The 26,106-nt window shown below is 44.7% G+C and overlaps 1 protein-coding gene and 1 long non-coding RNA gene across 2 annotated transcripts; one reads left to right on the forward strand and one right to left on the reverse strand.

Annotated features, from left to right (window-relative positions):
* Window positions 1-435: 435 nt before the first annotated feature.
* Window positions 436-6,825, reverse strand: LOC310689085. The gene is made up of 3 exons (XR_014517297.1): window positions 6,670-6,825; window positions 1,202-1,466; window positions 436-733 (listed from the first exon to the last, which is right to left on the reverse strand). It is a non-coding gene; the product is annotated as an uncharacterized lncRNA (long non-coding RNA).
* On the forward strand, window positions 6,495-21,433 carry ACAA2 (acetyl-CoA acyltransferase 2). Its single transcript, XM_083466163.1, has 10 exons — window positions 6,495-6,943; window positions 8,768-8,934; window positions 11,373-11,501; window positions 13,338-13,454; window positions 13,652-13,799; window positions 15,919-16,094; window positions 17,315-17,444; window positions 18,521-18,591; window positions 19,467-19,621; window positions 20,785-21,433. The coding sequence occupies exons 1-10, from the start codon at window positions 6,928-6,930 to the stop codon at window positions 20,867-20,869; spliced, it is 1,194 nt and encodes a 397-aa protein (XP_083322289.1). The 5' UTR covers window positions 6,495-6,927; the 3' UTR covers window positions 20,870-21,433.
* The last annotated feature ends 4,673 nt before the right edge of the window (window positions 21,434-26,106 follow it).

The raw sequence follows: 26,106 nt of genomic DNA on the forward strand, positions 1-26,106 counted from the left end.
CCCTGGTTTCATTTGGCAGAATAGCGAAGTACAAGCTGACAGGGAAATATATTTCAGTTAAGTTAAACCACAATGTATTTGCATACTGTTTTTCTTGAACAATTCTATCCTAGGAAAAGAAAAAGTACCCTGGCCTTTTGAGAAACAATCCAATTTGAAATGTGAAGACTAGGGCAGGAATACTAAGTAAGGAATCCTTACTTGGGAGTAGGCCCCACTGAACATGATGGGGCTTGTACCTAAGTGAACAGGAGGCTTAAAAGGTAGACCTCTGATTATAGGTTTTTTTAAATAATTATGGCTTCTAGGGGTTCCTGAATTAACACTTCTGAAGAGCAAACATTATTATAGCAAAGAAGTGCCAATAAAACAATTCACGTTCCTATTTGGTTCATGGTTGCTTCTGACAGACCAAAAGCAAGAAAGTCAAGCTTATAAAAAAGTAAAGTTTAACGGAATAAGGGGTGACAGGGTGAATACCTCTATTCCATCTCTGCAGGGGAACAAGATAGCAACCTGTACCCTGTTGAGGCTGTTTAGAGTTGCAGGTAAAAAGCTCTCAGCTATGCTAGACGAGGTGTGAATTCCATGACACTTTATGGCATATGTGATGGGCCTCCTCAGTGGTAGAAGCTTTATGGATTTCAGCCTTTAATGCTGTTTCAACTACAGTTAAGGAAAAAGCAACAAAAGGTATGTTTTCCCTATTGCTTATAGGGAAGGCCGATAATGTCTTTTTCAGTATTTTACATAATATGCTACTGCTTTGGGAAGGTTGCATACATCTATTTCTGATATGCATAATAACCCAAGAACAACAATCTGAGATGCTCCAGGTTCTTCATGACAGAAAAGGCGTGAAACTGACAGCCTTGTATCTATTTCATTCATGAATCACTTCCTATGAAGCACCTCAAAGTGATTTCATAATAAACGATAGCAAAAACATGGTCTAGTATGCCTTTTCACCCTCCACTAAAGCTCCCAGCTTCGGCATGTCACATATATTATCTTGTTTCAGTTCAGATTTATTTTGACAAAATATAAATGCCTCATAATGCAGTGGAGACACTTGATTCTGTAAACAGCCATCCATACTGCTGCCTCCCCTTCAAAACAGGAGGCTGGCTGTTAAAAGAAACCAGCGCTACAAAACTTCACAATTAGGTTCAACCCATGAGTTTGAATTGCTTATAGGGACTCCCTGTAGTGCATCATAGGAAAGCAGGAGAAAAGCTAAGGTGGTTTGAAAAACTTTGGACCATTGCCATAATGGGAGAAACTCACTAACAACCTACAGCCAAGACAAGGCAAAACCAAACCAATAGCACACTATTGGGTATCCTTTCATTACATTTATTTATTTAAAAAACCAGCCTGCCATTAAACACTGTGGATTACTTGCATTTGTTTCATTCTCTGCGTGGCAGCTTGTGCTGCAGGATCCAAGGGCCACGTGAAGAAATCTGCAATGGAGAACAAATATATTTGTTAGTAACCAAGATCCCTTGCTCCCAATGTAATTTTCTTGTTGTTGTTGTATTTTGCCTTTAATCCCTGCTGTAATTGCATTGGCATAGCTAATGGTTTTTTTTAATATTTTTTTTTTAAATGTAGCAACAGAAGCCAAATAATAAAACAGGGACTTTATCGAATTTGAGAGACCACAAACTCAGAGAGAAAGCCTTTCACAAATGATGTAAGAGTTCTATTGCTATGAGCCGTTAGAAGGGTAGGGTTACAATGTGGCAGCCCCTCCAGAAGCTTTTGGAGAAAAACCTGTATTCCGTGAAAAGTATTCAGAGGTAACTGGTATACAGTGGTGCCTCGCAAGACGAAATTAATCCGTTCCGCGAGTCTCTTCGTCTTGCGGTTTTTTCGTCTTGCGAAGCACGGCTATTAGCGGCTTAGTGGCTATTAGCGGCTTAGCGGCTATTAACGGCTTAGCGGCTTTAAGAAAAAGGAAACAAACTCACAAGAACTCGCAATACGTTTTGTCTTGCTAAGCAAGACCATAGGGAAATTCGTCTTGCGGAACGACTCAAAAAACGGAAAACTCTTTCGTCTAGCGAGGTATTCGTCTTGCGGGGCACCACTGTGTAAGTGAGCATGCTTAATTTCTGGAACAGTTCAGCACAAATGGGGTGTGCCTTGCTACAATGCTAGTCCTATTCCAAAATAGGCATGGGCACAATTTTAGCTGCCGCCCTGAATAGATTCATGAGGCGTGGAGGTAAAAGAGTTCAATGTTTGGGATATTAACATATGTCAATAAAGATCTTAGCATTTGAAAGTCAGGAAGGTACCAATTCTTACACAGTGGGATTTAAAAGGTTAAAAGTTTTGGAATGGGGGCAGAGTGAGTGAGAATTGTAGCATTGCAAGGGACCATGAGAGTCATCTAATCCAACCCCCTGCAATGCGGGAATCTTTTGCCCAAAGTGGGGCTCCAACCCATGATTGAGTCTTACGCTCTATTGACTGAGATATGAATGTGATAAATCTAGCCACTCCTGCAATGAATCAGGTACAGTGGTACCTCAGGTTAAGTACTTAATTCGTTCCGGAGGTCCGTTCTTAACCTGAAACTGTTCTTAACCTGAAGCACCACTTTAGCTAATGGGGCCTCCTGCTGCTGCTGCGCCGCCGGAGCCCGATTTCTGTTCTCATCCTGAAGCAAAGTTCTTAACCCAAGGTACTATTTCTGGGTTAGCGGAGTCTGTAACCTGAAGCATATGTAATCCGAGGTACCACTGTATATGGTTCTCCTCCGAACAGTCCTATGAGGGACCTAAGAAGAGCCTGTTGCAGTGGGCCAATGGCCCATCTAGTCCATCACCTGGCTCTCAGAGTGGCCAAACAGATGCCATGGGGAAACCCGCAAGCAGAGCACAAGAGCCCTCCTCTCCTGCAGTTTCCTGGCATTCAGAAGCAACTCTTACTCAGGTAGGTAGTTTAGGCTGACAGCGCACGACTGGTTCAAAGTCAGCCAGGAGGTTTCATGGATGGGTAAAAATCTGAACTCAGATCTCACCAATCAGATCTCCCCAGGTTCAACACACTTAACTACGACATATCCATAATATAGACAGGCTGTGTTTAAATCTACTTAGCAACACTTGAGGAACACCTTTTATTGTTCCTTAAGTTTCTTTTTGTAGATCAGCATCCAACTGCAGCACTAGGGACATATCAGTTATTTCTTGGTCTCAGATGCCTTTGTTAGCACAAATTCCATCATTCAGTTCCACAGAACTCAGATTGCGCAGTGGGCTATTCATCACAGACCAGGAACTGCAATGGTGAGTTTTTTTCAAGAGCTTATGAACAAGATAGATTAGAAAAATTATTCTCACTCCTGATCTAGCCCCTTTTTCCACCTTCCTGAGTCCCCACTCCCAGTGCAGAATCATATTTTTTAAAAAAAATTATGGATGTATGGATTTATGTATGCATCTTCTCCCTACACTGAAACAGAGAGGAGAAAAGGAAGTAACAGCAATAGCAAATTAAAACAACATGATAAGACAGTGAGCAGAGAAAAACCTGGGATAGTTGACGCATAAGTTAAGGACTGCAGAAGCAGAGGGGGAAAGAGAGCCTGAAAACCTATTGAAGCAGGGCAAAGGAGAGGGCTTGCAAACAGGATCACTGAATCTACGATTCCCAAGAACTATAACAGAAGGCTGATAATGTTTTTTCAGTATTTTACATAATATGCTACTGCTTTGGGAAGGTTGCATACATCTATTTCTGATATGCATAATAACCCAAGAACAACAATCTGAGATGCTCCAGGTTCTTCATGACAGAAAAGGCGTGAAACTGACAGCCTTGTATCTATTTCATTCGTGAATCACTTCCTATGAAGCATCTCAAAGTGATTTCATAATAAATGATAGCAAAAACATGGTCTAGTATGCCTTTTCACCCTCCACTAAAGCTCCCAGCTTCGGCTTGTCATATATATTATCTTGTTTCAGTTCAGATTTATTTTGACAAAATATAAATGCCTCATAATGCAGTGGAGACACTTGATTCTGTAAACAGCCATCCATACTGCTGCCTCCCCTTCAAAACAGGAGGCTGGCTGTTAAAAGAAACCAGCGCTACCAAACTTCACAATTAGGTTCAACCCATGAGATTTGAAACACCATTTGGACCTCTACTGAGTGCAGTCTGTGAATGTTGGCCCTTTTTTTTTTTTGCCCCTTTGGATTTTTAAAAACTTAATTTAGCAATCTACCCCTAGGAATTTAGGAATATGTCTTATACCAGGTGTTTGTATGTAGCCTAGGATTGTCTCCTCAGATTCAGAGTCCCTCACAAGGAAGAGTTTGGATTTGATATCCCGCCTTTCACTCCCCTTCAGGAGTCTCAAAGCGGCTAACATTCTCCTTTCCCTTCCTCCCCCACAACAAACACTCTGTGAGGTGAGTGGGGCTGAGAGACTTCACAGAAGTGTGACTGGCCCAAGGTCACCCAGCAGCTGCATGTGGAGGAGCGGAGACACGAACCCGGTTTCCCAGATTACGTGACTACCGCTCTTAACCACTACAAGGGTCTTTCTCATCACCTTCTTTCTACCTGACCCTTCTCAACTGGATATGCCAGGGGCTGGACCTTGAGACCTTTGGCAGATAAAGCAAAAAGTTTACTATCTTTTGAGGAAAGAGTGCTTGTTGAGCAAGACCCTCCCAATAAGCTATAATTGCACAACACAAATTTGCTGGTATGTGACTGAAGACCACCCAGTCGGGAAAGGCCAAATGGATTCAATGAGATCTCTGACGCGTCATATCCAAGATCCATCTATCCCACTTCCCACACTGGCCTATCAGATATGCCAGGAGTCTACTAGCAAGGGATGTAGTAACAGCCCTCTCGTTCTTTCTCCACTGAGTGGCTTTGCACGACCGAACAACCTCTGTTTGGGAGACTCACTATGAATTTTCCAAAAACCGTCTATAAACATTTAAGCAACAAAAATTAGCAAAAGGAGAATATTCAAGCAAAAATTGCAGGATGATGTGCTGGTATATTACAAGGGGGTTATTACCTAGTAAGGTAATAACATTATTAGGACCTACCAAAGATGACAAAGATTTTGAGTTTTGTGCTTTGTTTTTGTTGGCATTCGTCTGCCTTTTGAGATAATGGAGGAAGTGCGCCTTTGGGAGTGAAGTCAAACCGCTGGAAAGTTACAAGCGCTGCTGTGGGGAAGATGAAGCTGGGTAAGATGAAGGCGGCCAGTTTCGCTGTTACAGATGTACCATTTCTTCTCTCTGCACTCCTCCCAGCAGCCATTCCTTGACTGGTGAATGCTATGGATGCACAGCCTGTCTGTGTCCTGGTGGGGTTGATGTTGCCAGCCTCCACGTCATGTTTGCAGACATCTTATTTGCTCATTTGCTTATTTACTCTTAGTATTTATCCTGGCTGCCCTAGTTGTCTGGGAGACTTGAAGAGATAAAGTGATAAAAGGTACATGGTTCAAAACTGATGGATTTGCATGTTTGCTCACTCCTTTGAGGGCTTTTAAGTGGCTCCTTGCAGTTAGAGATGCAGGGAGGGGAAAACCTTGAGAGGTATGCTGGGTACACACCATAAAATGAAAGCACCCCCCCCCAAAGAATCCTGGGAACTTTGGTTTGTTAAAAAGTAGGAGCAATCACAGGTCTGTGAGGAGCCAGAATCCACCACCAACTTTGGCGGGGGGGGGCAGTTATTGTTTTGCTTTTCTTGTTTTAATCATGCATTTTGTGTTATTATCTATGCAAAAATCTCCAAATGAATCTGAACTTCAATGCCTATAATCCCTGGTAGACGACAAGGATCCTGAGATCACGTTAAGGGTAGCCAAATTCTGTGCAATTGCCATAAAACTTAGGGAACAAGCTGTGCTATCATAATGGTTAAGGTTTTAAATGATAATTTTAGGTTATATGTTAATGACTAAGTTTTAATTTATATATTTTTAAACTGTTGCTATATCTGTATTGTCCCTGTTATACCTAATTGCAAATTCAAATGCATCCCTATCGTGTTTTATGAATTCCATGATTTTGTGTGTGGGCTGGAACTGGTCTGTGACCGAAATAATAAATTCATTCAATGTGTTATTATCTTGTATTTTTTATGCTGTGAACCGCCCTGAAATATATGGGTGGTGGGCGGCACACAAATTTAATAAATAATCATAACAAACCCACAGAAAGACACTCCCGAGGCAGGCGCTTCAGCTTGAAGCAGGCCGCGTTGCCCCGGAAACGGCCGGCGCGAATCTGCCGCGCCCCAAACCGCTCCTCCCGTTGCTCTCCTTTCCCCGCCCAGTTTGACATCCGCGGGCGCAGATTCCACACGAGGGTTCCTCGTTTTTGTAGCAATCGTTACGACCATGCGGAGAGAGCACCTTGGCGTTATAGAGCTTGCACCCAGTTCCCTGCCCCTCCCCAGAGACAAGTTCCTTCTCCCCCCATTCCAAAAACTAAATAAAAGCATTATTAAAAAGGAAACCGCTATTATTTGCAACTGGTATTATTCAATTCAATTGCTATTATTGCAATTGAATTGGTGCAATTCAAAGGAGTAACCCAAATTTGGGGTTGCTACCCCCCCATTATCCCACCCCTCGAGGATGCACACGCGTTACCTGCCCACGCGTCTCACCTTTTCCCTCCTCTCGAGGAGCAGCAGGCAGAGTCCGTTTGTGCTGGATGTGACTGTGCAGACTTGGAGGCTGGGCGACGGGGAAGAAGTAGGGGAAAGGGCAAGAGGAGGAGGAGGAGGGGAAGAAACTAAGCACCGAAAGGTCTGGTCCCGGCCCCCTCCGCCCGCCCGCCCCCTCTGCAGGCTGGGCCTCGGGATTGCATCAGGGCGTGCAAAGGGAGACCTTCAGCCCAGGAGACGGAAGAGGCGGCGGCGGCCATGGCTTTGCTCAGAGGCAAGTAGTTGTTCCCCGGGCTTAAAACTTCTCTTTCCGAATCTCTTCCCCTTCCTTTCAGGGCTGCATTTTGCAAGCCTGACGCTGCACACGCGCTTCCAGATCTGGGAGTAGCACACGTCCTAGAAACTACAAATGCAAGATTTTTATTTTTATGTTTGCTTTGTTTTTATGTTGCGTTGTGCTCACTCATATCTCGGCAGCTTGAATAAACACGGCTTTGGAGCAAAGAACATGAAGCAGCACAGGATAGGAGAAACGAGGCTTAGAGTGGTTCTTTTTTATTATCATTATTTTATTGCCGGCGTGCATACCTTTGCTTTTTATTATTTCTTTCTTCTTCAAAGGCAGAGCTTTTCAATCAGGTTTTATTGTGTTTGCCCATGCAGCTGCCCCGGATCGTTCCCATTTTGCAGATGGGGAAACGGAGGCTGAGAGGAGAACTTTTTTATTGATAAGAAATGCATTGGAAAACAAAAAGAAACAGCTCCTAGCATTGACTGATTTGTATAACAGGTTGTCAATCATTTTGAAATATATCTATCCATATTCTCCAAATTAAAAAAATAATAATATTCTACACTGAAATGTTTACTGTAGCAAAAAGCCACCAAGCTGCAGAGACTTTGTATGAAAAAGTTGGCTTTAAAAAAAAAACACATCTAAAAATTAGACTGCAATCATTTAAGCATTTCAAAGCTTCCATGAATAGGATAGCCTCATAATAATTGTTTTATACAGTGTATTTCAAATGTGCAAAGCCGTTCTTGCATATTATCTCAGTAATCTTTGCAAGACCCTTGTAAGTTAGGCACTGTAGGGGCCTTGCTCTGCTTTGGTGTAGCCAGGCATGTTGAACTAGGTAGTCCCTTCTTGAGATCATGAAATAGGACATGGGAATCACTGTAAGGCTTTGGCTATCCCTAAGCATATGTGGACACTTCAGTGGATAAGGAGTTAACTAGTTTGCAAAATGTCTGGTAAAACATGCTTTGAAAGCTGCAGAGACTTTGTATGCAAATAGGGAGACGAAATGCTGTCATGAGTGTATACTAGTTTCCACATAATGAACAACATTGCTGCACTGGCTTGCATTTCTAAACTTGTGCAATGCCCCAGGTGTTTTTCTGTAACCATGAAAAGGCACAGCTTGCAGCCTTTGAGTCTGAAATTTCTCCTTTCAGGGAGTATAAGGGGCTATATGCCACTTCCAGGTTCAGAGACAACATGCTGGGAGAGGGCTGATGGCTTGATTGTGGCATCTTTTTGGCATTCTGAGAAACCGATGCCGGATTAAATAGGCCTTTGGTCTATTTACCGTAATAGGCCTTTGGTCTACTTCTTCAGACTCTGGGGAGTAAAGACCTTGTCAGTAATGAGTATTACAGGGAATTGATGTCTCTGGTGATGACTGCGCACTTTTCCACACAGCTCCTCAAAAAGCAAATACTTTGGACCCAATTTAAGCAAATAGCAGGCTTGTTTTCGTATCACTTCCGTATTACTTAATACTTAGTTGTTGGTAGAAGAAGAGCTGTATTCACTGAAGGGGGTGAGTAGGATCTTAAGCCTTCATTTATCTCCATGGGCTTCTGTCAACAGATGTTCATCTTGAAAGGCTTGCTAGTAGAGCACATGGCTTTGTGAAAGGCCCCAGATTCAGTGCTTGGTGCGCACATGATGTTGGGTTGGGAAAGACTCCCTGACTAAAACCCTGGAGCCCCACTTCAGTATTGCAGACAATACTGTGCTCACTGAGCCAATAGTTTTCATAAGACAGCTTCCTGTACCACCTCATTGTGTTTTCCAACTTTTCCATTCCAGGTGTGTTCATTGTTTCTGCCAAGAGGACTCCATTTGGGGCTTATGGAGGCTTGCTCAAGGACTTCACTGCCACAGACTTAACGGAGATTGCAGCCCGCTCAGCCCTGGCTGCTGGCAAAGTGTCTCCCGAAATCATTGACAGTGTGGTTGTGGGCAATGTCATGCAGGTTGGTAGGACACAGCAGATGCCAGCTGGCAAATCCTCTTGTTGCACTCATGCTAATGTTCTTTCTCTTTCTACGTTTGCTCTGTTGCCCCATTCCAGAGGAGCTAGAAATAAACTGGAACAACTGCAGCTCTAACAAGTCACTTGTAAAACAGTTTCCCTTGGAGTATTCTGTGTCATTGAATTTGCCCCTGCTGGCATTGTTGGGGGTAGGAATGAGATGCACACGATCGTGTAAATATGTTTTTGCACCCTACAGAATGTGTTTTGCTTTCTTTACAACTTTTTCATTTTTCTCTGTGTGCAGATAACAAGTACAGTCCTTAATGAACAAAGACATTTAGAGTAACTTAACCCAAGTTCACATGTCTTATTATTAACACAGTGAAAATGAAAGCTCTTTATATAACTAATACTAACCAAAGCCTTGACCTGCCTTTCCCTATATTCTAAACTCTTGCCTATGGTGTGGGTGTTTTCTGAATTTCCTATGCAGAGAAGAGCTTTGGTTCTTCGTATCCTAGGATAATTTGCATAGGGTAATTTATATTGGGAAGATTTTTACTTTGCATCCAGTTTTTTAAAAAATTATGCCAAATTGAACATGTTTATTTTATTTGTATTTAAGTAAGAAAACTGCAAAAAACATGTCCCATGTTATTTTTTTGTCTTGCTACAACTCAAGTATTGGACCTAAATTATTTTAGGGGTGAAATTAAAGTGTGCTTAATGCAGCTTAAATGCTGTGTTTTATGGAAATTTGACTGGAATACTTGTAAATTTTAAATACAAACACATGTACTTCACTTACATTGTTTCTACCCCCCGATCCTTAAATTTAAACAAAGGTACTGGAAACTGTTGACACACTAATAAATTTTGATGCGGGTGGCACTGTGGGTTAAACCACAGAGCCTAGGACTTGCCAATCTGAAGGTCGGCGGTTCAAATCCCCGCGACGGGGTGAGCTCCCATTGCTCCTGCCAACCTAGCAGTTCGGAAGCACATCAAAGTGCAAGTAGATAATTAGGTGTTTCTCTGGCGGGAAGGTAAACGGTGTTTCCGTGCGCTGCTCTGGTTCGCCAGAAGCGGCTTAGTCATGCTGGCCACATGACCCAGAAGCTGTATGCTGGTTCCCTCGGCCAATAAAGCTTGATGAGCACTGCAACTCCAGAGTCGGCCACGACTAGACCTAATGGTCAGGGGTCCCTTTACTTTTACCTTTACTGGAAACTGTTGACACACCAATAAATTTTGTTAATCCAAAGAACTGCATGAGATATGCTGACTCACATAACATGCCAGGGATAAACACCTGAAAAGCATTAATTACAACTTTGAAAGTGGCAGGCTTGCTTAATACTGTATTTGCGGTTGTCACCCATTCAGTGTTGCTTATGAACCTGTGGGACACAAAATTTCCCACCTCACATCACTGCATATAACTGGCTTTCATGATGGTAACCTAAACCAGGGATGGGAAATTGCCATCCTTCAGGCTGAACTCAGCCTCCCAAGTGTTCAAATTTTCCCTGCAAGACCATTTCTCCCAAATCATGCCCAGAATCCCAGCAGGCATGAGGTATTCCACTGTGAATATTTATTAAGATGGTTAGGCTGCTTTTCACCAAAGAAGAAGAAGAAGAGTTTGGATTTGATATCCCACTTTATCACTACCCTAAGGAGTCTCAAAGTGGCTAACATTCTCCTTTCCCTTCCTCCCCCACAACAAACACTCTGTGAGGTGAGTGGGGCTGAGAGACTTCAGAGAAGTGTGACTAGCCCATGTGGAGGAGCAAGGAAGCGAACCCGGTTCCCCAGATTACGAATCTACTGCTCTTAACCACTACACCACATCAGCAATAGGGCAACATAAAACTCCAGAGCAGGCTAAGCAATTCCTCCAAAAGCCTGGGATAACACATGGCTTGACGGGGCAATGGAAGGCCAACAACATTACCATCCACACCTCTATGGGGGAAATGTTCCAAAGAGGGAGGGGAGTTCCAAATTAGACATTGGAACATTATCTCTACCCATTGCAACAGAATTTGAGTGTGCTGTCACCGTAGACCAGGCATAGGCAAACTCTGCCCTCGAGATGTTTTGGGACTACAACTCCCATGATCCCTAGCTAACAGGACCAGTGGTCAGGGATGATGGGAATTGTAGTCCCAAAACATCTGGAGGGCCGAGTTTGCCTATGCCTGCCCTAGACTTCCCTTAAAGTTACATGCAGCTCAATCCTACGCATGTTTAATCTGAGTTAGTTTCACTGTGTTCAGCAGAGCTTGGTTCCAAGCAAGTCTGTAACATGGCATCTTTGGAGGCCAATCCTCTGTATGTTTTCTCACTTCCAAGCATTGCAGTTTATGCATTACCTGCATTTTTTTGCTTTGAGCAGCATTAACCAAGTGGTACGTCTGCCCTTCCTTGCAGAGCTCTGCGGATGCTGCTTACCTCGCGCGGCACGTGGGTTTGCGTGTTGGAGTTCCCGTCCCAGTTCCTGCCCTAACAGTCAACAGATTGTGTGGATCAGGCTTCCAGTCCATCGTCAATGGATGCCAGGTACTAGATTTGCTCTCGCGGTACCCTATTGCTAAGTTTCTCCTGTCCTCCATCAGCCCAGCTGTCCAGTGCAAGTCAGGCAGAGACTCGAGAAATGGGAAAATAATAAATGTGTTGGATACTCCCATCTTTCTTTTTAATTGCATGATAATAACCAGAGAGTTGCAAAGTGGAGACAAGGGCATTACTGTGAATGGCTTACTCTACAGTGGTACCTTTGGATACGCATACCTCCGGTTGCGTATCCTTCAGGATACGAACGCAGCAAACCCGCAAGTATTCTGGGTTTCGCCGCATGCTCAGAAGAGCTCTACTGCCGTGTGCGCAGAAGCAATCCCTCCAGTTGTGGAAACCTTGGGATCTGACCGGAGCTCCGGAACGGATCCCGTCCGCAACTGTACTTTTTTATAAAGCAGTTCACAAAACTGGTGATGAAAGAGAAAACTAAACAACAGAGCAGAATACAGTGGTACCTCAGGTTAAGTACTTAATTCATTCTGGAGGTCCGTACTTAACCTGAAACTGTTCTTAACCTGAAGCACCACTTTAGCTAATGGGGCCTCCTGCTGCCGCCGCGCCGCCGGAGCACAATTTCTGTTCTCATCCTGAAGCAAAGTTCTTAACCCGAGGTACTATTTCTGGGTTAGCGGCGTCTGTAACCTGAAGCGTATGCAACCCGAGGTACCACTGTAATATTCTCGCGTCATCTGATCCATTTCCTCAATTTAAGCTTGGCTAGCCCAAACAGGCACAAACTATATCTCTTACAAAATGTGCTCTGCAATGACATGGAGTTCTGTAGGCCATCAATTAATTGCACCATCAATTAATTGCCTCTTTGTGCTCTCAATTTCTAAACACAACACAAAGGGACCACCTAGGGTCGGGCAGGCTTGATAGAGAGGCCCTGGGACCTCCATTGAGCCTCTGGGCTAGAGATTCCCACCACCTATGACATAGCTGATGACTTTAAAAGGGCGGGTCCTATGGAAGGAGGTGGTCTCCAAGCTATCGAAGGCCCTATAAACTTCTAATTGTGCCTGAAAAGAAAAGACAGCCAGTGCAAAGTTCTTGGAGAAGCCCGTGCCGTTAAAGCAAAAACTCTTCCAAAGTAGTTGCAAAATGATTAGGAAACATAAGAGCCTTGCTAGATCATACCAAAGGACTAACTAGTCCAGCAGAGTCCCATTGTTGCCGATGGGAAACTTGCAAGCGAGACAGGAAAGTAGATGCTCTGTCCCACTGTTGTTCCCGCAGCAACTGGTAATCAGTTGTATTCTGCCTCTGATATTGGGGGTAGTAGACAGCCACTCTTCCTCTGCACGCAGCTCCTAGTGCAGGTACACAATTTTTGGAGCCTCGTGCAACACCCACAGGGTTGTGGAAAGGTGGTGTGGAGGCGTAGCATTTTTCCCCTTCATGCACTGGCCAGCTGTCCCTCCAAAAGTAAATTGGTACAGTGGTACCTTGGGTTACATACGCTTTGGGTTACATACGCTTCAGGTTACAGACTCCACTAACCCAGAAATAGTACCTCAGGTTAAGAACTTTGCTTCAGGATGAGAACAGAAATTGTGCTCCGGCGGTGCAGCAGCAGCGGGAGGCCCCATTAGCTAAAGTGGTGCTTCAGGTTAAGAACAGTTTCAGGTTAAGAACGGACCTCCGGAACAAATTAAGTACTTAACCCGAGGTACCACAGTATTGCCAAGTCCTTCCTTGGTCTAGATTCATCTGAGGTGTTTTCTGATGCACTTATCTGACGCACAACTACTAACCTGAAATGGTGAAATAAAAAATCCCTAATGAGCTTTTTCTCTCTCTTCCCACTCAAAACAGGAAATTTGCCTTAAAGAATCGGAGGTAGTGCTGTGTGGTGGAACAGAAAGTATGAGCCAAAGTCCATATGCTGTCCGAAATGTCCGCTTTGGAACAAAACTTGGAGTCGATCTCAAGGTACTGGCGTTGGGTGCCATTGCTCTCAGCAGCTTTGTGTATATCTGGTAGTTGTTGCCTGGTAGTCATTCCTGAAGCTGGCCATTGTTTGTGTTGTGTTGTTTGGCTTTTTCCCACAAGCACAGAATTCATTACCCCCAAAATCTTGTAATGGTGTTACTAATCTTGTTGCGTTGTCTGTTTCATCCCCCTTGCAGCTGGAAGACACGCTGTGGGCAGGGCTGACCGATCTGCATATTAAAACCCCTATGGGGGTTACGGCTGAAAACCTTGCTGCGAAATACAACATCACAAGGGAAGACTGTGATCGCTATGCAGTAAAGACACAGCAGAGGTGGAAAGCTGGTCAGTGGATTTACAAGGGTTAAAAACGTACAGTAGCGTCATCCATTTCAAAGGGAAGCCTAGTTCTCATAAGTGGCAGGTGGTAGACCTATCTCTGGGCTCCACCACTCCAAGCCGCGGACTTGCGTGATGGAATGCTCTTTCATGAAGAAAACAAAATGCAAGGAAAAAGAGAGGGGGAATGTTTCCCTTCCCTCCCAGCTTCCCCCAAACAGTATTAAAAGGCTGTTTTGACTAAAAACGTTGACTACAGTGGTACCTCGGGTTACATACACTTCAGGTTACATACGCTTCAGGTTACAGACTCCGCTAACCCAGAAATAGTGCTTCAGGTTAAGAACTTTGCTTCAGGATGAGAACAGAAATCGTGATCTGGCAGCGCGGCAGCAGCGGGAGGCCCCATTAGCTAAAGTGGTGCTTCAGGTTAAGAACAGTTTCAGGTTAAGTACGGACCTCCGGAACGAATTAAGTACTTAACCCGAGGTACCACTGTATTTTAAGATGAGCAAATGTTAACCAATTTCACTGGCCAGTTCTTTCAGGCTTGACACACACACAAAATTAGTGAGCAAAACCTAACCAATGCTGTCTTTCCGTATCTGCTTTGGAAAACTGTGTCACGTTGCTCATCCATGTAACTTGCCAGGGAGTAAGTGCCATAGAGTGCTTGCAGTTTTCTACAGGCAGCACATTTGCAAAGATGTGGTTCCTTAGGCACCGTTTTGCAGTTTCATTTTTCATTTTATTTCATTTTTCATTTGTATACAGTGGTACCTCGGGTTACAGATGCTTCAGGTTACAGACGCTTCAGGTTACAGACTCCACTAACCCAGAAATAGTACCTCGGATTAAGAACTTTGCTTCAGGATGAGAACAGAAATCGTGTGGTGGTGGCGCAGCGGCAGCAGGAGGCCCCATTAGCTATAGTGGTACCTCAGGTTAAGAACAGTTTCAGGTTAAGAACGCACCTCCGGAACAAATTAAGTTCTTAACCCGAGGTACTGCCTTTCTATGTTACAGTGGTACCTCGAGTTACAAACGCCTCAGGTTACAAACACTTCAGTTTACAAACTCCGCTAACCTGGAAGAGTTACCTCGAGTTGAGAACTTTGCCCCAGGATGAGAACGGAAATCGTGTGCTGGCGGCGCAAGATGCCCCATTAGCGAAAGCACGCCTCTAGTTAAGAACAGTTTCATGTTAAGAACAGACCTCCGGAACGAATTAAGTTTGTAACTAGAGGTAGCACTGTACCATGCACACGGCGGTTTCTAACAACAAAACATACAGCAGAGATCACACAGACCGTGCAGTTGCTCTATTTGCCCTCCGTCATTGTTCTTGGCTCTAAGTACTTACACGTCTGGTCAAACCAACCATCTAGAGGGGTCACTGCTGGAAGGAGACCCCATAGACCAAGCACCATATAACACCAACCCTACAAGACCTACATTGGCACCCAGTACGTTTCCGAGCACAATTCAAAGTGTCGGTTCTGACCTTTAAAGCCCTAAATGGCCTTGGCCCAGTATACCTGAAGGAGCGTCTCCATCCCCATCGTTCAGCCCGGACACTGAGGTCCAGCGCCGAGGGCCTTCTGGCAGTTCCCTCACTGAGAGAAGTGAGGTTACAGGGAACCAGGCAGGAGGCCTTCTTGGTAGTGGCGCCTGCCCTGTGGAACGTCCTCCCTTCAGATGTCAAGGAAATAAACAACTGTCTGACTTTTAAAAGACATCTGAAGGCAGCCCTGTTTAGGGAAGCTTCTAATGTTTAATAGGTTATTGTATTTTAGTATTTTGTTGGGAGCCACCCAGAGTGGCTGGGGCAACCCAGTCAGATGGAAGACATAGAAATAATAAAATTATTATCAGTGCTTTTTTTCTGGGGGTGCTCAAAGGTACGCAGTACCAGCACCTTTTTCCTAGAAGGAAAGCACTGGTTAAAATAGTGGCACGTACTTTAACAAGCTCATGGTGAGTCCCAGCACCCCTTTTTCTAAAAGAGAAGCACTGGGTGTCATCTTTGTCATCTACCTCAAGCACGGCCCCTGCAGAGGGTTTTTCTGATCTCTTTGGGTTCTTCCTCTGTGACGTACTGACGTTGGCTGCCTTGTTTTTATAGCCCAAGAAGCCGGACACTTCAAAGCTGAAATGGCACCTATTGAAGTGAAAACCAAGAAAGGCAAGCAGAGCATGGAACGGGATGAGCACCCTCGACCGGAGGCGACTCTGGAACAGTTGGCAAAGCTCCCTACAGTTTTCAAGAAAGATGGGACCGTCACAGCTGCAAATGCCTCGGTGAGCCAGGGAGCTTAAAATCCTGGTCTAAGAACGATTTGCTCAGATGTTGCTCCTTTCCCTGGAGCTGAAGTCAGATTACTCAGGGTTCTTTTTTTAAAAAATAAATCATACCATATGAAATAGAGGGTGGGGTATAAATTATTATTATTATTAGTCAGTTATCCTTGCCCACAACAAGCCAGCTCTGGGGTGCAGTTAATAAAGCATTGCAAGCGATGCCATTTTTGCAAAAGCAGTAACATTACAGAAATTGAGATTTGCCGAGTCTGCTACAAGAATCTCAACCATAATATCAACCATAGCATCCATGACAGCCATCCAACCTCTTCTTCTTGAGAGCTAGTGTGGTGTAGTGGTTAAGAGTGGTAGACTCGTAATCTGGTGAACCGGGTTCGCTTCCTGCTCCACATGCAGCTGCTGGGTGACCTTGGGCTAGTCAGACTTCTTGAAGTCTCTCAGCCCCACTCACCTCACAGAGTGTTTGTTGTGGGGGAGGAAGGGAAAATGAGATTGGTAGCCGCTTTGAGACTCCTTCAGGTAGTGATAAAGCGGGATATCAAATCCAAACTCCTCCTCTTCTTAAAACCTGAGTGTTAATAGTGGAGGTTAAGCTTGACCAAAGTCATATATGTCTCTGCCACTGATCAGTTTTACTCGAGAATGGCCCTCTTATTGGGCAGTCCAGTTCTTATGGCCCAGGATGACTGCTCTGACATCCTCTGATAGGAAGTGCCTACAGAGGGTGGTGAATACAGTACAAGATATTATGGGCTGTCCCGTGAATCCGCTGGATGAAATAATGGAAGAACGTTGCCACAGGAGAGTGAGGAAAATTCTCAGGGTTGATTCACACCCTGGCCGGCACTTTCTTGATCTCCTGCCCTCAGGCAGAAGATATAGAAGCATGATTAGTCGCACCAACAGGGTAAAGAACAGCTTCTATCCATGGGCTGTTAGGCTGCTGAATGAAAAGATAACAACAGGGCAACTGACTTTTGGGTTTGGTGGGTGTGCGTCAGTAAATGAGGGGAATTAAGACTTAAGAGAGCTGGGGGGGGTGCTCGTGTAATCTCAATTGTATACAAGTTGTACAAGTGACAATAAAGTATTTCAATTATTTCAATAAGCTGCCCTTTTGAGTCCGCATAACATCTAATCCAGGGCAAACTCTTGTCAATGCTCAGCCGCAGATTTAGTGTCTGTTTTTCTCTTTCTAGGGGGTATGTGACGGGGCCGGAGCAGTGATAATAGCGAGTGAAGAAGCCGTGAAAAAGCACAGCCTCACGCCATTGGCTAGAATAGTAGCCTACCATGCGTCCGGATGCGACCCCAACATCATGGGCATTGGTAAGTTACAGTCTTGGGGACTTTCCCAGCGTGTGCAAGGTGGCCTACGCAAATCCTGATTTGCAGCAACAGCATGAAATCCTGAGGCCCTTCTTTAAGGGAGCCTCGGAGCAGGATGACAAGGGGCAGGGCCTTTTCAGTTGTGGCTCCCCATCTGTGGAAAGCTCTCCCCAGTGAGGTCCCCCTGGCTCCTTCGCTGACAACTCTTTGGAGCCAGGTTTTTAAGCAGAGCTAGACGGCCATCTGCCATGTATTCTTTAGTTGAGATTCCTGTATTGCAGGGGGTTGGACTGGATGACCCTCAGGGCCCGTTATATGATTTATGTTCATGTTTCTAAATTTGTTGTAAGTCTCTGGGACATCTTTAAGTAACTAGTCTAATAGGTCCAGCGCCGAGGGCCTTCTGGCGGTTCCCTCACTGCGAGAAGCCAAGTTACAGGGAACCAGGCAGAGGGCCTTCACGGTAGTGGCACCCGCCCTGTGGAACACCCTCCCACCAGATGTCAAAGAAAACAACTACTACCAGACTTTTAGAAGACATCTAAAGGCAGCCCTGTTTAGGGAAGCTTTTAATGTTTGATGCATTACTGTATTTTAATATTTTGTTGGAAGCCGCCCAGAGTGGCTGGGGAAGCCCAGCCAGATGGACGGGGTATAAATAATAATAATAATAAGAAGAAGAATCCTAATGGAGAGTTCCCTTTCTGGAACAAAGTGAGTGGGCATATTAGATGTTGTTGTTAAATTTATATACCGCCCTATACCTGCAGGGCTTAGGGCGGTTCACAGAATAAAGTTACCTTTCCCTGTTTTCCTTTTCTTTTTTAATGGAGTGGGGGGACATATCAGAATTGGGCAACCTGCTGCCCCCCCCCCCCGCCGCCCCAGACATTGTTGAACTGCAACTCCTATCAGTCACAGCCAACATGGCCAGTGGTCAGGGATGATGGGAACTGTAGTCCAGCCACATCCTCAGGGCACCAGGTTGCCCACTCTTGGTGTGTGTGTGTATATATAAGGCACTGAACTATCAGTTCCTCTACTTGCCCTCATGCATGTGTATGTTTTTAACAAAGGTCCAGTGCCTGCTATTACTGAAGCCCTGAAGAAAGCTGGCCTTTCCCTGAAAGACATGGACTTAGTTGAGGTAAGGAAAGCTGTGCAGAACCCAAAAAGAATGAAACAATACCTTAATATGGCCTTCACATGGTGGGGAATTTATGGCCTTACAGATTTTGCTGGAAACAACTCCCATCACCCCATATCCATTGGCCACGTTGGCCGGAACTGATGGGAACTTAAGCTCAGCTTTTCCCGAGATAAGCTATAGTCGAGTGACGTTCACTTAAAAGTGAACTATTAAGTGCAGTCTTTGGTCTGCCTATGGGTTAGGCAGGGTCTAAGTACAGGCTGCTGAAGATTGTTCATCTCTTATTGGAAGCAGCTTTCAAACACTGGAACTGAAATTCCCTAACTCAGGAGATCTGTATAGCTATTTCTCTGGTTGCATTTCAGCACCTCTTTATTGTTGGTTCAAGCCAACATTTGCCATGAATATTAGATTTATTATTATTGTTGTTGTTATTATTATTATTATTATTATTATTATTATTATTATTATTATTATTATTATTATGCTCCCTTCAGTTCTTGGATGATATTTTATTTGGAACTTGGTTGTGTTTTTAGTATATGTTTTGCAATTTATGTTATTCATTTTTTCAGGTCTGCCACCTTGAGTTTTATGAGTTAGAAAGAGGTTACAGACATTCTTAAATAAGTTGGGAAGTTAAAGGTTTAAAGCAGGATTTGCATCTGACCTTTCATGTTCTCATTTTGATTTTTAAATATATATATATATATACTTTTGTCCAGTGGTTTTCTGCTCACCCACCCCTTGCAAAAGCTGCTTTCTGCATCACTTTTGAAGCATCCGAACTGTCTTCAAGGATAGCTCCAAGTAGAGTATGTTACAGCAGTCCAACATATAGGTGTTTCCAACTTTCTCTCTCATGTTTCAAGGTCAATGAGGCTTTTGCTCCACAGTACTTGTCAGTAGAGAAGGTTTTAGATCTCGACCCAGAGAAAACAAACGTCAATGGAGGAGCCATTGCTTTGGGTCACCCACTGGGGGCATCGGGTTCAAGGATCACTGCTCACCTGGTTCACGAACTAAGGTCAGTGAATAGCCTGAAGGAACTTCTTGGGAACGCTTCTCGGTTTTGCTTTTTAAAATGCTGTGGAATACATGCTTGGAAAAGAGCACGGTTGGCATCTGCGTTTTAAGAAGATGATGTAGGAAGTCATGGAGAAGAAGACCGTCACATGGGACCCTGGAGAGCTCAGAGTCGGGGTCAATAGTGGGCTAGATGGATAAATAGTTGGAACTGGTATAAAGAAGCTGAGATAAAAATAAACAGAATTTAGCTCGCTAATTGCAGTCTGGCTCAGATTCACAAGGAGTGTAGCTTGGTCCACGCAACATGGCTGTGTGTTCCCTTCCCTCCAGCAAGTACCGTATTTTTCGCTCTATAGGACGCACTTTTCCCCCTCCAAAAATGAAGGGGAAATGTGTGTGCGTCCTATGGAGCGAATGCAGGCTTTCACTGAAGCCTGGATAGCGAGAGGGGTCAGTGCGGACCGACCCCTCTCGCTCGCCAGGCTTCAGGAAGCTATCCACAAGCCTTCAGAGCGCAGCGGGAGTTCCCGCCAGGCTCCCAAGGCTTGCAGATAGCAGCCTCCAAACCCAACCTGGTTTGGAGGCTGGCGGTGGGGAAAGCAGCGCTTCTCCCCACCGCCAGCCCCACAAGCTCAGGGGACAGCGGGGAGGCGGAGCGCCGCCTTCCCGCTGTTCCCCGACCTGGTTTGCAGGCTGGCGGTGGGTAAAGCAGCTTTCTCCCCCTCCCCCTCGCCAGCCCCAAAGAGCAAGTTGAAAGGAACCCAAATCCTCCAGAGCTCAGCGGGAACTCCTGCTGGGCTCCGGAGGCTTCGGGTGAACGCACCTTGAACGCACAGAGCACACCTTGTTTTAGAGGGCGAGAACAAGAAAAAAATTTTTTTTTCCCTGTTCTCCCCCTCCTATGGTCCGGTGCGTCCAATAGAGTGAAAAATACGGTATGTCAGCCTGCTTATCTGCTGTAGGAAACACTCTTCCCACCAACATCAAGGCATCACAGTGCAAGGTGCTTGCCAGTCCTTGCCCTAGATGTCATTCTGTGGAGCAAAAGAAAGGAACGGTAGAACTCAAATAATTAAAAGTCTTTCAGAACAGATGGCAAGGCTTGAGTCGTGATGCCTTGATAACTTATTTTCTTGTTTATTCTCTCTCGTTTTTTTATAGGCGCCGTGGAGGTAAATATGCAGTCGGTTCGGCTTGCATTGGAGGAGGCCAAGGTATAGCTGTTATCATTGAGAAGACAGCCTAAAGGAAATTGGAGAATCTTGGATGGACTCTCCACCAACTGTTACATGCTCACTAGAAGAATTTAGAGAGGAGGAGGAGGAGATGGCCCCACTTGTTTGCAAATCCACGAAACAGACTGGTATGGACCATCTGGCAGGCTGGGGGGATATTGCAAAGTCTTCTTTGGAAAAAAGACTATAACTAGATCATCTCTAATTCAATTGTGTGAATCTAGCTGTAATCTCCACTTATCTTGTACGTCCTGCTGAGTTAAAATGTGACTTCTAAGTATGAATTTTATTGAACAAATGTTAAGATGCCAAGTATCTCCTAACTATGTCTTACACCAAAGCCTGCTATTTTATCAATCAATGCTGTCTTCCAAGCTGTTAGATCACCGCACTGGAATACTTCTGCAAATGTAGGTGGGGAAGGGATTTTGCATTGCTGCCAAAAAATGTTTTTCTTGAATGGATTTTGCATAAAGTGTGTGTACCGGCTGTGCAGTGTTAAGAGCTGGGAATAAAGTGTAACAAAATCAGTGTGCCTTTATGTGATAAAACAATAATAAAAATAATCAAATGATTCTCGTTTTGTCATCTTGTAAAGCTTGGACGTCGTTTAAATTTGGAACATAAGGCATTTTTGGCATTGGCGCCAGACCTGGTGGTTTTCTTTTAAAGTATCTGGCATCCTTTTAATAGTGTTGCTTCGCAAGAATCATCTCCAGCCACAAGGTGGTGCGTTTTCACCACATTGCAGAGGCTTTTGTCATTTTAAGCTGCTTAGCAGTGCATCCATATGGGAAGCGTCCTACATTTCTGACCTGTACTCTGGAAACAGAGGGTTTCCCCCTGAATGTGAACTTTTTATTTCCCTATCCCTTTGGCAAATGACAGCCTTCCACAGGACATGAACTGAAGGGGCACCTAATGTTACTTTATTTGGGGGGGGGAACGTTGAGTGGGGACGCGGGTGGCACTGTGGGTTAAATCATAGAGCCTAGGGCTTGCCGATCAGAAGGTCGGCGGTTCAAATCCCCGCGATGGGGTGAGCTCCCGTTGCTCGGTCCCTGCTCCTGCCAACCTAGCAGTTCGAAAGCACGTCAAAGTACAAGTAGATAAATAGGTAGCGCTCTGGCGGAAAGGTAAACGGCGTTTCCGTGTGCTGCTCTGGTTCGCCAGAAGCGGCTTAGTCATGCTGGCCACATGACCCGGAAGCTGTACGCCGGCTCCCTCGGCCAATAAAGCGAGATGAGCGCCACAACCCCAGAGTCGGCCACGACTGGACCTAATGGTCAGGGGTCCCTTTACCTTTAACACTGAGTGAGCTTTGACTCAACTCTGGAACTGACACTTTGCCATATTTAGTTTGGTGCAGTAAGGATTTCCCCCCCTTCCTTCCTTGAGTCAAGCTGATCAGAGACCTTAACCATATGCGTGTGGCATATGGCTTGGCTACCTTGCTCAAGATCAGCTGGTATTTTTCTACTTTGCGCATCCCTGTCTCAATGGCATCCTTGTCGCAAAACATCAGGTGATCCCTGCTGGATCAAACCTAATCAAGGGTAGGTAAAAAAAGGTAAAGGACCCCTGGATTGTTAAGTCCAGTCAAAGGCGACTATGGGGTTGTGGCGCTCCTCTCGCTTTCAGGCCGAGGGAGCAGGTGTTTTGTCCACAGACAGCTTTCCGGGTCATGTGGCCAGCATGACTAAACCACTTCTGGTGCAACAGAACACCGTGACGGAAGTTGGAGCACACGGAACCTCCGTTTAGCTTCCCGCCACAGCAGTACCTATTTATCTACTTGCACTGGCGTGCTCAAGGTTCAAGTAACGGATTCCTGCTTCAAAAACCCTATAACCGCAAAGCCTTAAATTTGGGGACTGCAAAGAATAGTTAGCCATGCTGAAAGAATTTTTTAAGTATTATTATTGCAGTGATTTTTCATAAATGCATCCATACTCTTCTTCAACACCTTGCACAAAATCACAGTGGTGTACATTGGGTGGGTGGGGATACACTGTCATGTCTATAAGAGAACAGTGCCTCTGATGCTGGCCATAATACAATAATGGACTGGTAACTTTCCACGGATAAACTTACTTTAACACGCTTCTTTGTTTTCACACCACTGCATCCAAACAAGCCTTCCTGCAGTATCGATCTCACATGGTTTACTCATCCCACTGATTCTGTCTAGAGCTAGAAGAACTTCGTTCTGCCACTTTGCCAGCCGTATTGCAGGACCTCTTCTCTTTAAAAAAATAAATTTAAAATTGGCGTTGCTACAAGGTGAGCCATCGGACGACTTCACTAAAAGGAATTCTTGTATTTAAAAGAGTTCTTCCAATTATAATATTTTCCCTGCTTTGTATAATATTATTCTGGCTTGGGTTGGGAGATTGATTTGTCTGTTTTACACGGTTGAAAAAGGCAGATGACCTAGAACAAGCAATCCCAAAGGATGAGGATTGAAAAAGAGAGCAACTAAAACAAAACCTGTTGCCCGGATTCCAGTCCTAAAGCGTTTCCCCACATTGTGTGACTAAGTATTGTATGGACTTACTGTGGTACATCTTCAGATATCTCGAGGGCTGTCAGATGGAAGTTGGAGCAAGCTTGTTTTCTCTGGAAGACAGTGCTCAATGGCTTCAAGCTCTAAGAAAGGAGATTCTGAGGAAAAAAACTTTCTGACAATATGAGCTGTTCGACAGTGGAACAGTCTCTCTCGGGTGGTTGTGGACTCTCCTTCATTGGAGAATTTTAAGCAGAGATTGGATGGCCATCTGCCATGGATGCTTTAGCGGAGTTTCCTGCACTGCAGGGGGTTGGACTAGATGACCCTTGGTGCCCCTTCTACAATTCTATGGTACAGCACTGGCATATCCTCCAACATTTCTCTGATGAAAGTACCGTATTTTTTGCTCTATAAGACTGACTTTTTCCCTCCTAAAAAGTAAGGGGAAAAGTGTGTGCGTCTTATGCAGCGAATGCAGGCTGCACAGCTATCCCAGAAGCCAGAACAGCAAGAGGGATTGCTGCTTTTACTGCGTAGCGATCCCTTTTGCTGTCCTGGCTTCTGAGATTCAGAATATTTTTTTTCTTGTTTTCCTCCTCCAAAAACTAGGTGCGTCTTGTGGTCTGGTGCGTCTTATAGAGCGAAAAATACGGTAGGTATATCTGGAATAAGAATAATAATTTATTATTTATACCCTGCCCATCTGACTAGGTTGCCCCATCCACTCTGGGCTGCTTCAAGGAGGACTAATTCAGCCAGCTAGCCCTGGTGATTATCTAATGCTTATTAGATAGATTTCCCCTTAAATTGATTTCTGAAATTTGAATTTTATTGTTATTCATGTTTTTATGCTGCTTTTACAATTAAGTGTTTTAAATTTGTTGTTAGCTGCCCTGAGCCCGGTTTTTGAACCGGGAAGGGTGGGGTATAAATAAAAAATTAATTATTATTATTATTATTATTATTATTATTATTATTATTATTAACATAATAGTTTAGCCCGTATAGTTAAAGCTATGGTTTTCCCAGTAGTGATGTATGGAAGTGAGAGCTGAAACATAAAGAAGGATGATCGCCGAAGAATTGATGCTTTTGAATTATGGTGCTGGAGGAGACTCTGGAGAGTCCCATGGACTGCAAGAAGACCAAACCTCTCCATTCTGAAGGAAATCAGCCCTGAGTGCTCACTGGAAGGACAGATCCTGAAGCTGAGGCTCCAATACTTTGGCCTCCTCATGAGAAGAGAAGACTCCCTGGAAAAGACCCTGATGTTGGGAAAGATGGAGGGCACAAGGAGAAGGGGACGACAGAGGACGAGATGGTTGGACAGTGTTCTCAAAGCAACCAGCATGAGTTTGACCAAACTGCGGGAGGTAGTGGAAGACAGAAGTGCCTGGTGTGCTCTGGTCCATGGGGTCATGAAGAGTCAAACACGACTAAACAACAACAACAACATAAACATATATAAAAACATAATAAAACATTTTTAAACTTCCCTGTACAGGGCTGCCTTCAGATGTCTTCTAAAGGTTGTATTGTTACTTGCCGGCTTGGCTTGGGGGTCGCAAAGCCATCCAAGTTGGCCATCCCTACATCTTGTGGTTGGGAAATGTCCTAGTAGCCATTGATGGTCTTATGCTGGTCGGGGGGGGGGGGTGCTGTATGATTGAGACTGTGTAGGCTGCCCTCAACTCCTTGAAGGAAGGAGAGAGGTAGCAAGAGAAGAGGGCATCCTATGCCACTCAAAGCTGGCAACTCCAGGGCAGATGGCCAGGCTCTCTGGAATGGCCGCAACTCTTCAGCAGGGCTAGTACAGACATCTGATGTAAGCAGATGTGGCTCGCATTTGTCAAGGCTCGCTGGAGCAGCAGCTGTTGGCTGCCATTCAGTGTGTACTTAAAGGAAAGGCTCTCTGAGGGCGAAGACAGTATTTTGGCTCTGGTCTGTTTAGGCCTAGCTGCTTTGTTCACCTTGACAACAGCGGGGCCACCATGATGCTGGCCGTATTTCAATCCGGCGCTCTCTGCGAACTTGCAATAGTGGCCTCCTTGTATGAAGTAAAGGGAAGCCGGTGATCTGGCTCTGTGCCTGGGGGGGCAAAGCCATTCGTTCAGCGACTACTTGGGCACCGTCAGTGGGACAGTCTGTCAAGTCTGGCAGTAAATGCCTCGTTAAGCAACAGGGGTCCCCCATAATATTGACTTAGTGTTAATGAGAGTCTGTGCTTTAATAGACACCAGGGATGATCTGCCACTAAAATTAATCACGGTGTTTGCTAAACTACAAGCTGTTAACAGGCAAGAGAACTTGCTACTGGAATTTTTAGTTTATTATCCCTCCTCTTTTTTGGGGGGGGGGGTTGGGGGTTGGACCAGTATTCAAGTCAGATTTGAAGGGATGAGTTGGGGAGTGATGATGATTTTACTGATTAAAAAAATTGCTTGCAGAAATTGATTTTTTCACTTTCATTTGTCGATCTGTGCATGGATGAAGGAACGCCTAGTTATCCATCACAGGGCATCACAAAGAGGCACACAAAGAAGGAACTCAAATGTTTCCTGCTTGGCAGGGGGTTGGACTCGATGGCCCTTGTGGTCTCTTCCAACTCTATGATTCTATGATTCAAATGATGAACAAAGGGTTCATAAGGCGAGAGGCGATTTTGAGGTACTACAGTCCTGAACCGTTTCAGGCATTATAGGTCAAAACCATCACTTTGAACTCGGCCTGGAAACTAAT

Source organism: Podarcis liolepis (genome assembly GCF_965112155.1).
Source record: "Podarcis liolepis genome assembly, chromosome: 11".
Taxonomy (NCBI): Eukaryota; Metazoa; Chordata; class Lepidosauria; order Squamata; family Lacertidae; genus Podarcis; species Podarcis liolepis.

What these genes read in the sequence shown, in the direction of transcription:
- ACAA2 (XM_083466163.1), top strand. An exon ending in CCATCGTCAATGGATGCCAG is followed by an intron (nt 11,502 to 13,337) that starts GTACTAGATTTG and finishes CACTCAAAACAG; the next exon opens with GAAATTTGCCTTAAAGAATC. An exon ending in CACCTGGTTCACGAACTAAG is followed by an intron (nt 19,622 to 20,784) that starts GTCAGTGAATAG and finishes GTTTTTTTATAG; the next exon opens with GCGCCGTGGAGGTAAATATG.